The 11,910-nt window shown below is 41.6% G+C and overlaps 1 protein-coding gene across 1 annotated transcript in view; it reads left to right on the forward strand.

Annotated features, from left to right (window-relative positions):
* Window positions 1-10,516, forward strand: part of mrc2 (mannose receptor, C type 2) — a 35,096-nt gene extending 24,580 nt beyond the window's left edge. The window contains exons 13-29 of the mRNA XM_044332099.1: window positions 1,552-1,694; window positions 1,771-1,867; window positions 1,982-2,111; window positions 2,341-2,373; window positions 2,507-2,673; window positions 3,120-3,285; window positions 3,372-3,514; window positions 3,752-3,860; window positions 4,192-4,358; window positions 4,451-4,559; window positions 4,669-4,907; window positions 5,051-5,213; window positions 5,325-5,474; window positions 5,740-5,853; window positions 6,799-6,978; window positions 7,823-7,846; window positions 7,938-10,516. Of these exons, the coding sequence (XP_044188034.1) occupies window positions 1,552-1,694; window positions 1,771-1,867; window positions 1,982-2,111; window positions 2,341-2,373; window positions 2,507-2,673; window positions 3,120-3,285; window positions 3,372-3,514; window positions 3,752-3,860; window positions 4,192-4,358; window positions 4,451-4,559; window positions 4,669-4,907; window positions 5,051-5,213; window positions 5,325-5,474; window positions 5,740-5,853; window positions 6,799-6,978; window positions 7,823-7,846; window positions 7,938-8,158 (2,355 nt within the window). The 3' untranslated portion in view covers window positions 8,159-10,516. The remainder of the gene's footprint in view (window positions 1-1,551; window positions 1,695-1,770; window positions 1,868-1,981; window positions 2,112-2,340; window positions 2,374-2,506; window positions 2,674-3,119; window positions 3,286-3,371; window positions 3,515-3,751; window positions 3,861-4,191; window positions 4,359-4,450; window positions 4,560-4,668; window positions 4,908-5,050; window positions 5,214-5,324; window positions 5,475-5,739; window positions 5,854-6,798; window positions 6,979-7,822; window positions 7,847-7,937) is intronic.
* The last annotated feature ends 1,394 nt before the right edge of the window (window positions 10,517-11,910 follow it).

Genomic DNA, 11,910 nt, shown 5'->3' on the forward strand with positions numbered 1-11,910 from the left:
TGACCTAAGAGCCATGTTTTCAGCTCTCTTACAATACATTTTTCAGACTATTTAATTGTTTTTTTTAATGTTTTATTTAGTTAAAGAAGTAGGACATCTTTCTAAACCCATAAAGGCACACTTAATCCTTCAGTTTGCTCATAAAAAAAAAAAACTCTCACTGATGGACTAAAATCCCCTGGCTAATGTTCAAATAGTTTATTACCTTTTTCTCGTCGTGAGGCAGACACATCTGCAGATGAAGATATGATCACTTTTCACAAATTGGGATGAATAATGTTTTCAAAGTGAGTTAGGAACACAACTTTAAATTCTTTCAACAGTGAAAAATAATGTAGCTTTATGATTTCCAAGTCTGATAATAATAATATTAAAATTACATTTCATCCAGAACAGAGACATTGATATGATTTCGTCCAATAGAGTTTAGGATTTTAGGAACCTTAATTTTTATAAGCTTATGTATTGTAGAGCAGGGCTTCTCAACCTTTTGTAACTTAAGTTCCACTTCTGATTGTTAAAAAAAATTCAGAGGACCACCTTCCCAAATAAATGAAAGAAAAAAAAAAGTAACATGACAAAAAAAACTGAGCTGTAAATATTTATTATGCCCCTGTAAGCTGTAATGACCAAAATAAATATTCTGCTTACCCTCAGTGAGATGCTCCGGCTTGCTTCTGGGAAATATGAGATCAAGTCGTGGTCGGATGGGTGAGAGGCTGACGTGCAGAGTAGCATTCAAAGTCGCTTTCAGTTTGTTCTGTGCCTTGGGATTTTGTGAGAGTCACAATGGAAACCCCTGACTCACATAAATACGTGGTGCTGAAAAGCAAAAGAAATTTGATTGCCTGTTTTGACAGAGAGGGATATTGACTGGCAGCCAGTATTTAGAATGAAGCGAGGTCAACTTGTGTGAACTGAAGCTTCAGGCTGCTGTCTGCTGATAGTTCCATCAGCTCATTTTCCAAAATAGTGGATAGAGACATGTCTTCTGAAGCAGGATCCACAGAGAAAGCTAGCTAGCTAGCTAACAGTGGCAATTGTCTCTACTTAATGATGCGTCATGATTGGATATTCATAACTTGTCATTGAAATTATGCATTTTAATTTGTTTTAATTTGTTTTTTTTTATTTGTGTGAATTCTTTAGCACATTTAGATATAAAAATAACTAATTTTTTTTAACCATTTAGCAGTACCACTGCTTCCGCGGCCCACTAGATGGCGCTCTGAGGCCCAGCTGTGGGCCACAGCCCACTGGTTGAGAATGGCTGCTGTAGTGTATATAGAGCATTTGATCAAACAAGCTAAATCTTTTCAGTGCATCAGTGTTAAATATTTTAACCTGATGGACTGAGCAAAACTGCTGTAAAGTTTCATCAGACAAATAAACAAACAGCACTAAGACTCTGGCACTTAGTCCCAACTTTCAGTTCTCCAATTCTTAATATTAACAGTAAGAGGAAGTAATAGTACTGCTGGTACAACTTGCTTTACATCAGTATTGCATTGCTAATTGGACTGTTATTACATCTTTATCACCTGTGTGCAGGTGTTTCATTTCTCTCAGCTGGAGCAGAGGCTGAGCTGGCTGCAGGCTCACCTGTTCTGCAGGAATCACGGAGCCAACCTGCTGAGCATCAGCAGCCCTGAGGAGGAGCTCTTTGTTATGCAAGTCCTCCATGAGGAATTCGGGTGAGTGTACACCTTTCAGCAGCTGTGATGATGATGACAATGATGATGCTGATGATGATAATGATCTGGCCCACAGGAATTCAGAGGACCATGAGCAGCACTGGTTTTGGATTGGACTGAACCGCAGGAACCCCATGGACAATGGCAGCTGGAAGTGGAGTGACGGACTGGCTGTGAGTGACAGTGATACCTGCTCTAAAAAGTTACAACCTAACTTTGTGCCACTGTGCTGATTGATTCAAAAAATGCTTGAAACAAAATCTGTTTACTCTTTGCCTGTGTCTCAGGTCACGTACCAAAACTTTGGCCGCTACTACTACAACATCCGGCAGTGTGCTGCAGCAGACTTGAGCACTATGACCTGGCTGGCCATGCACTGCGACTCTGAGTTAGACTGGATCTGCAAGATCCCCAGAGGTACTATAGCACAGGTTTATACTGGATTGGTACATTAGCACTGGCTATCTATAATTCTTTCTGCTCTTTGTATTCAATTTCATGTGACACATATTTATTTTCATTTTTAGAATTTCCTTTTTCCGCCTACTATTGTTTAGAGATTTCTTTCCCTTTTTCTGTTTCCTTGCATTTTGGGTCTCTCATATTATAAATCTCATGGGTACACTTTTCCCACATGTGTTTTTAGGTAGCGCTGAGAAGGAAACAGAAGCCTCAGAAGGTCAGTATTATCTTCTCAGCTTTTCAACTTTACCACTCAGCATACTAATATTATCTTCTGAGTGTGTATTTCAAAACCTTCCTATTGTGTCTCACGACTATCTTTACATCTCATTTTATCTCTCGTCCATCAGGCAAGAATTCACCAGAGTGGATTGGTTTCAAGGAGGCCGATTACAAGTTTTTTGACCACCGCACCACTTGGGACCAGGCCCAGAGGATTTGCTCCTGGTTTGGATCCTCGCTGGCCTCCGTTCACTCTGCTGAGGAAGAGGCTTTCCTGGCGAACACCTTACGCAAGGCACTGCACATATTATCAAAAAGTTCATCTTAATTTGAAGTTTATTGAATACAAAAATGCAAGGAATTACTAGTGTTTTGGCAAGAAGACCAGCTTTAGGACTGCAAATCTATGAGAATACAGGCACAAACCTGTCGCCACTAATTATGGTGTTAAGTTCAGGATTGTATTACCAGGCAAGGAAATAACCTTTTAGTACAAATTAGAGAATCTGATATTTCTTGGAAACTTTTGTGTATTTTTTGTATGGCTATTTTATATCAGCTTGCATCATGCTTAACATAACCTACTTGTATAAACTGATGTAAATGCCAGTGTCTTATAATTTTAGTGTATTTACAGTAATCCTTAATAATCTTCCAACTCTGCATCACTGAACTCTACCCCTGACTGCATTATTCCTGTGGCCCTGACGCACTTTTTCACAGTTTCTTTCTCACCTTCAGATGAAGGTGGAGGGTGACAGCTGGTGGCTGGGGCTTCACACCTATGATAATGACGGCCGTTTCCGCTGGTCCGACCACTCTGTGCTCAATTATGTGTCCTGGGCTCTCGGGAAGCCGCACCCGCTCAGCCGTGATCGCAGATGTGTCCAAATGTCCGTCAGCAAAGGTAAGAACCGCCAGAATAAGAGACCTCAAGAGACTAAATCAAATGCGGTACACAGACACGAGCTTGTGTTTTTTACTCTCAAATAGCGGAGTGGGCCGATCAGAAGTGCCACTCTGACCTGCCCTACATCTGTAAGAGAGTGAATGTCACAGGCACCATTCCTCCAACTCCATCGTCACCCCACCCGCCATCAGGCTGTCCTGACGGATGGGCCTCTTATCAGCGTAAGGTACAGCACTGCAGGCTACAACATACCAGGAGTTCAACATCTACAGCTCCATAGCAATACTGGTTATGATTTAACTAACTCTAACTAACTCTGATAACTAACACGTTAAGATGCAATTATTATGTCGTTATAAGGGATGCAGGATGTCTAGAATGCATCAAATAAGTATACTAAAGAGGCAGTGAGGCACAGCAAGTAAGTTTTTAATGTGTGCAATGCCATCTGCTGTTTCTGTAGTGTTTCAGAGTGTTTGACCAGTCATCCCGGGTCAAATGGTCTGCTGCCAAGGTGAAATGTGAGACACAGGGAGGTGTACTGGCAGTGGTGTCCAGTCATTTGGAGCAAGGTAATTACAGCAGAATACAGCCCACATAAAGTCACAAGCAGGGAGGTGGTGGAGGACAAACCCAATTATAGTTTTTGAAGTTACTTTTCCAGTGGAATGTAGATTGTGTACTTTTTGGTACATAATGGTAGAATTGTATGATCTGTCATTGTAAGCAGCATCAAATGGATGTGGTATGTTATGAGAATCCAGTCATTTTAGGTTTGTAGGGATTGACTGGTAGGGGGTTTAGATACCCATATTTGTATTTACCAATCCCTATATTTATAACTGTTCATAAGAGTCTCTACACACATGCACGTTTTTATGCAACCGAATCTCCTCCTCACAGCCTTTGTTACCACCCTGCTGCACAACACCAGTTCTGAACTTTGGGTGGGACTGACTTCAGACTCTAAAGGTCATTTCCAGTGGGCCCAGCCTGGCCTGCTCAGCTACACCAACTGGGCTCCCGGAGAGCCACTCGACAACAGCGGACCACACCACAACAGGACCCCGGTACTTCCAACACTCACCACACCATCAGCACATATTTCATGGTGTTGTCCTTGGTCTGTTCCTGTTCTGATGATTTCACTGTCACCTCCCAGGGGAACTGTGTGGTGATGATTCACGGGAACCCACAGAAGAATACTGGCATGTGGGCTTCCCGAGCCTGTGAGATGGAAAATAATGGCTTCATCTGTCAAAGGGAGCAAGGTGTGCTGTTATTCAATATTAACTACAACAATGTCCGCTTTAAACATGCAGGACATTTGCGACACAAACAGAAATGTGTTGATTTAAATCATCTTTGCTGTTTCTTCAGACCCAAGTATCCCTCCAGCCCCAGCCCTGATTCCTGCCTCCCTGTCAAAGCCTATTGTGCTGGGTGGAGTAACATACCGGGTGGTAGAGAAGCGCCTGGACTGGACCGGCGCTCTGCACCTCTGCGAATCTTTGAATGGGACCCTGGCTACAGTGAAGGATCCCTATCAGCAGGCTTACCTCACGCTGCTAATCAACAACCTGCACCGGCCTGCCTGGGTTGCTCTCTACAACTACGGAGTGAGCCTTTTAACATGTCACAGTATCACAGTGTACCTTATTAAAATTTTCCAATGGGGTCACACTAGAGTCACTGACAGGGTTGAAGAAACCTGGACCTGAATTGCAACTTTTTTTTCTTTTTCCTATTTTTATGTTTGCAGGGACGGAGCTTCACCTGGCTGGGTGAAGAGGATGTGGCATATTCAAACTGGAAAGATGGGGAGCCCAATCAGATGGCTGGATGTGGTCACATGACCACTACTGGGCAGTGGACTATGACTCCCTGTGATGCTAAACTGGAGGCTGCTATCTGTCAAATTAGTGGTATGTGTGTGTAAAATCACACCAGCACATCTTGTAAAAACTATCAATCCAGTATTTATTCATTAAATTAGATTCAAATGTATTTATCCCTGATGTTTTTCTCCCTGCCAGAAGAGCCTGTGAGTCACCAGTGGATGTACCCAGGCCATTGCCCCAACTCTCTGGGAGAGTGGGCATGGGTGTCTTTCAGAAACCACTGTTACGCCTTTAACCTGCAAAATCTTAAACTACAGCAGGATGCACGCACATCCTGTATGAAAGGTAGGGAAGAGTTTCAGAGTCCAGTCTGACTTAACTCAGACTCTGGCTGGGCTGCCTGCACAGCTCATGATATTGAATTGAAAGTCAATTAAGTGCAACACTTCTGACCTTCTCCACTGCAAACACAATTGACAAATTGCATCAATATGTCTAAATTTAGAAGTGTTTCATTGAGCCTGCATCACTGTTAAATTTACCCTCACAATCAATTCACATGTCTGTTTTGCTCTGTGTCTGTCTATTTCTTTCGTTTTCTCTCTTCTAGTGGGAGCTGAACTTCTCTCTATCTTGGATGAGACGGAGAACGGCTTTGTATGGGAACACATCCAGAGCTTTGCAGAACAGGCACACGGAGCTTGGCTGGGCATCAGCGTGAAAGGTCCGGTAACGTTGCCTCAGATAGTCCCTTCCAGCTCTCTCTACAGCAGCAGACTTACTAACCTTCAGCTTTTCAAAAGTCTTTTTTTTTTTTTTTTTACATCCAAGCTTATTAACTTAGGCTTTTTTATTTAACTTTAAAATTATCACACTCTGCTTGCAGATAAGAAAAGTTTTACCTGTTTGATTATGACTTCTTTTATATAATAATAATGAAACTATTAATTAAGGAGAGGAAACCTCTTAAAAACTGCTTCTCTGATGTCAAATAAATGTGATAACACAGTGCAAGGTGCATTGTCTTGGAAAAGTTAATTTATGTAAACTTGCATTACTAAAATATCCTGAAATATGTGTATTAAAGGTGTACTATGCAGGATTTGTCAGTTGATGTTTGCAAACACACAGCATTAGAAGGCCCCTCCTACCGAGTGAGCGAGAGAGAGTGAGTGAGCGGTCAAGCAGACACGCAGACCTGCAGCTCTTTATAAGTCCATGACACAGAGACGGAGAGCAGAGTGGAGCAGAGGAGAGAGACGGAGACAGTGATGTAACCTGGTCGCTACGCTACCAGTCATGACCTCACACCCTGTGCACCGTTATTGGCTGGGGGCTACACACCCACTGCCCAAAGGCTGCGGCGTCCCAAACACATCAAAATAAGAAGAAAATACAGGCAGAGGGCAGCGTTTCTGCAGATAAATACACTGACACACTTCTTGTGGGTCATAAGTAATGATTGAGAGGGATTACTTTTGTATGAGTCTATACAAAGGGTTTTTTTTTTTTAGGAAAATCCTGCATATGGTACCTTTAAGCTAATGGGAAGAAGTAAATCCAATATTGGAAATGCATTAAGCAGTCAAGATAAGACTAATGAAACACTTCTGCTTGAGTGTGTTTGAAGCTCCACTGAATGTAGGCTACGCTTGTGTTCCCACCGCAGGTAGAGGTCTAGTGTGGAGCAAGGAAACAGAGATGTCGTACACCAACTGGGAGACACATGACGTCGCCTTTTCTGTTCTGTCTCCGAACTCCTGCTTCTGGATCCAGAGCAACAGTGGCCTCTGGAAGCCGGGCTCCTGCAGAAATCGCACACACGGGGTCATCTGCAAACGGCCTCGCAGTAAGCACACATAAAACCGCTTAAACTGAGGGGTAATCATTTTCAGGACCAGGTCCAGTCAGCAATAAGACCACAGCAAATTAAACTGTTTTCGAGGTTTAAATGCTGAAAAATATCCTGGATGATGACAACGTCCTTTAACAGTTTCACAACTATAAACTATACTAGTTGCTGCTTATTGGGGGCCGACGTTTCAAGGATAATATTTATAAAACTGTTTTAGCGTTGTATCTGAGGGCAGATGTCATGATTCCTGTTAGTAAGTGAGCGCAAACAAAGTGACAGCAGCTTATGTTAATAATCATTTGGCAAATAAAATGACTCATACATAAACATATCTTCTTTGTTACATTATAAGACTAGAAATCTATGATATCTTATCCACACACAGTGCACAGTGGCCTGCTTTTACAAATCTGTTCTGGTCTGACAAACCAAATTATGTTATGTACCTGTGTCATACATCTTGTGAGTTTAATATGTTACAAGATCATATTTATTGGAAATTACATGAACCTTGTGTTTCCTTATTCTTATCCACTGATGATATATGAGGAGTCATGTAAATGATTGGATGCAATCTGTAAAAGGTAAAAAATTCAGCTTTTGTTCAGGGCTGCAAATATTTTCGTTACGTGCCGCCCTTTGCCTACCACTGCTGTATATATACTCTAAGCGTAAACCCCTAGAATGATTGTAAAAACTTTTCAAGTTTGTAGACAAGGCGGAGTAACCTGAGAAATGATCCTGTTGTGGCTTGGATCATTTGCAAATTAAAACTAATAATGATTGCTAAATACTAAAGTAGTACCTTTTTAATAGTTTTCCTTTCTTCCATTTGCAGGTACTGAATCCGCGGCTGTAACCAGTAAGTATAATCATGGATCCGTGTGTTGTAACCTATATATCTGAAAGTACAGTATGCTTATTCTGACATCCTATCTCCTATCTTTGCCTAGTGGATGGAGACCACCTGCCCACTCTGATTGTCGTAATGGTGACAGGCCTGGTGCTGGTGGTGCTGATCGTAGGTGTGATCTACTTATATCGTCGGCGAACTGTTGGGTCCCGGGGGTCCTATGAAGGTGCCCGCTACAGCCGCACCAACTCCAGCCTTGCTGAGCAGACAGAGAAGAACATCCTTGTATCTGACATGGAACTGAACGAGCAGCCAGAGTAGCAGAGCCACCCTGGACCGACCGACCGACCCAGGACTGGAGTGGACTCGACCCGGGAGAGGCTGATTACAATGTGCTGACTCAGACTCTGATACACATTGTGACATTTATGTTTTTTTTGTTGTCTCTTATGAAACCAAAAAAAAAAAGTTTTTTTTGAAGTGCTGAAGAGCTGTGTAGAGCACAGCGGATGTCAATTGAATTTTTTAAAATGAAGCCCCGGATTCTCAAACCTCTCTTTTGCAAGACTTCACAGTTGTAGGACTTTCTTTCTCTCTAGACAAATCAGATCCTACACTACATAAAGCTTTTATCCGAAAGCATTAATGAAGGCCATAAATGGATCCACTGGGAGTTTAGTTTTATCGCATCTGGAAAAGTTTGACATAAAATCAGTTTTATGAAATGACTCCACGCTGTCTTCCCTGGTGCCAAAGTAAATTTTTGCACAGTGTATATTTCCTTTCTTTTTTCCATTTTGATTGAAAGACTTATAAAGCAAGAACAATGACTATAACAGCAACAGATTGACTCCTAACTAAAACCATTCATCTTTGTCATCTAAATATCCACACAGTCTTCTTCAGGACCAAATGCATTTTTCAATTTTGTAATTTTTTTTTTTTTTTTTTTTGCCACGACAGTATTTACCTGAACTTGAGGTGTGTTTGTTGTTCCACTGCGTTAATGTAATTTCCATTGATTTGCCATTATCTGTGCAGCTGTAGAGAACTTGTTACTGATGATGCATGTGTGTTTTTTTGTGAGCCTGCCTCTCTCCTCTTTTCTCATCTGACACGTCAGCACCAGCTGTCAGACGAGCAGAGGAGGAAGAAGTCCAAATGTGAATGTGTGGAAGGTGACAGGGACCATTTTCAGTGGTGACCTCAAACCGTCTGAGGGCAGTACACTAGAATTGTGCACATATAAGTAGAACTTAGCTTTGAAAGCTGGTCTTTAAATAGACTACGTTGTCTTTTTGGTACAGTAGGACTGAAGGTTGTCATCAAATGATCAGACTTTCAGCTTCCATGGCTCTGTGTACATTTTGGCACTTTTTTACTTTTATCTTGAGCTAATTCAGTCTTAGTCGTCCATTTGCCTTTAGTAATTATCCACAAAGCTCAATTCCTGCTCATGATTCCTTACTTTTTGTTTGTTTTGGCTCTTCATGCCACCATCTGGAGCTGATGCAGCATGTTTTAAGGGCAGTAATTGTCTTTGTATGCACCGTGAAAAAGGGTTAGTAATTTGATATTTGTCTGATTCATCATTTTTACGGACCACAGTTCACTTCTCTGTGTGTGTTATCACTAGGATATTCTTCTGTCTTTTTGTCTTTTTAATGATGCAGGCTTCACTATGTGTTTTGCTTTAAGTACGACTGACTGGTAAAGACATTTGGAAACTTTCCTACTTTTATGGGATAATTGCCAACAGTTGAACCTCTTTTGCCCCACAAAGAAAAAACATCCCTCATGTGAATGATACCGTTGTATATATGAGAGCCAAAGAATGTTTTAAAAGTGAATTCACTCTTTTGTAAGATAAATTCTCCTTCTTTTCATTCTCAAAATCATTTCAAGATTTCACATTTTCATTCAAGGTTAATTTTTCCTACTCAAACATTTTTCTTTTTCCTTCAACTCTTGCCTCTCTGAGAGCATTTCTGTCTTCCTGCTCTGAGGAATGCTTTGGAGCTGTTTCAGTCTGAGGCTTTTGGTGTTTCACTGAGCTGCAGTGAAGAAAATAAAAAGGTTTTTTTTTTTTTTTTTTTTTTTTTTTTTCTTGCTCCACCAGTTGGACTAAGATAGAGGGGGAAGGGAAGAGGAGAGGGAGTAAGTAGGTGTGTGTGTGTGGAAGTGTGTGTGTGTGTGTGTTTGTCTGTGTGCGTGTGTGTGTCTCCAGCTGTGGAATGTTGAGTCGGCAAGAAGAGCTCAGTGGCATGTCTGGAACCAATCAGAGAAGGAGGACTCAGGGACATGAAGGGTCAGAACGGAGACTGAAAAAAAAGGAAAACTAGATGGAGGAGAAAAGGGAAAAAAGGAGGAGTGTGAGGAGGAGTCAGGGACGTAGGGAGCAGAGCGAGGCAGGAAAGATGGAGGAGCGTAGAGAGACCCTGAGGTTTGTCTCAGGCTTACCCTGTCCTCTGCTGGTCGTTTACTGTACAGGTCTGCCTCTATATGCAGTAGATGTGAAGCGAGCGAGGTGGTGATGTAAAGGTGTGACGACCCTTGATGTGTTCCCCATGAGATCATGTCTGTGACGCAGGCCAGCTCATGTCCCTGTGAAGATTACCTGAAGCACCTGTTCAACTTTTTTTTTTTTTTTTTTTTTTAAATTTTTGTGTCATTTTTATATGAAATGAATAAAGTCTATGTTCTAAAAGCTTCTGCTTTCACAGTTACTACACTATATTACACCATATTGTTTTTTCTTGAGCAAACTCTTTTGTGAGGAAGTTATCTTTTAACTGTCACATTTAGAGATAAATGGCAGAGTAACCATTTGTTGGAAAGTTTTACAAGTAAGTGAAACACGAGCAAAGTGTTGACTGTGATGTTGATGTTTTTCCACAAGGGGGAACACCTCACCTGCTATATGTGACGTCTCCTCCTGCTCGTGTTGTCATCTGATCTCCCTTGAGCATTTGTTTCTCACTGCCATTGTGTGTTTTCTGTCATATCAAGTCTCTGCAGAGGTGCACATTTTATGCTCTGATCCTCTATCGCAGAAAGACTCTTTGCTACGTGTTGATTGATAACATGTTTTCAGTTTCTTTACGATTGCAACTCTCTGTCTGCAGTTCCTCTGTTTTATTCCAGTCATGTGTGACTGTGGATGATAAGATGTGGTTGTGAGAGCGTAGTGTTTGACAGTGCGTGCATCTATAGTCAAATCACCGTTTGCAGATGATGTTTCATTTATAAACCTGTTTGTCACTAAAGCTAAACTAAATCATTTACAGTCAGAGCTAACATAAAACCACACAACTAGCAGGAAAACCCAACAGATACACAACACACACACAAATAAACATAGCGAACATACACTAACATACTTTGAACCACAGTATCTTAATGCAATACAAGGCAAGTCAGTACAAAAGCCCTGCAATAAATACCGCCTTTGTGAAGCTTGTGATTTTCACTTAAAAAAAAAATCAATGGTAAATTTTGAAGCCATGAACGTCATGTTGTTGTATAGATTGTATTAGTTTAGATTATATAGTGCAGCAGCTTCTGTTAATTGTGTCCACACCCTCATTTATCCTTCATTCGGAGCCTGCGTTGTGCTGCTTCGCATCACATCTCCACAGTCACTGTAAAAACACTTCACCTGTGCTTGGAGCCCAGAGTATAACACTGTCAGTCAAAGCACAGAATACCAGCAATGCTCCGCCGCCTCCATACCCCAGCTGAACTATGTTCCACTAACACGGAGACACGTGGACGTTCTGAACCCAACACCTGGTGTAATGGGAGCTTGTGGCCTCTTCCTGCCAGAGACCTGCACCTTTGCAGCGTCACATCTGAGCCACTAAATTGCTTGTTATTCAAATCAAACAGGCTCTCTGTAATCCATCTCACTTAGGATGGGTGTCACAAGCTATCCAACTGCATGCCGCAGGCACTCAATTTAAAGCTTCCAGGGGCTATGCACTCCAACAGTTGTTTATAAGTTTCACCCCATCACCTGTCATTTTTAATGTTTCTCGTGTGTGTGGAAAGTATTCTTGAGGAACGTTACCTGC

The sequence above is a fragment of the Thunnus albacares genome, chromosome 17 (assembly GCF_914725855.1).
Source record: "Thunnus albacares chromosome 17, fThuAlb1.1, whole genome shotgun sequence".
NCBI classification, from domain to species: domain Eukaryota; kingdom Metazoa; phylum Chordata; class Actinopteri; order Scombriformes; family Scombridae; genus Thunnus; species Thunnus albacares.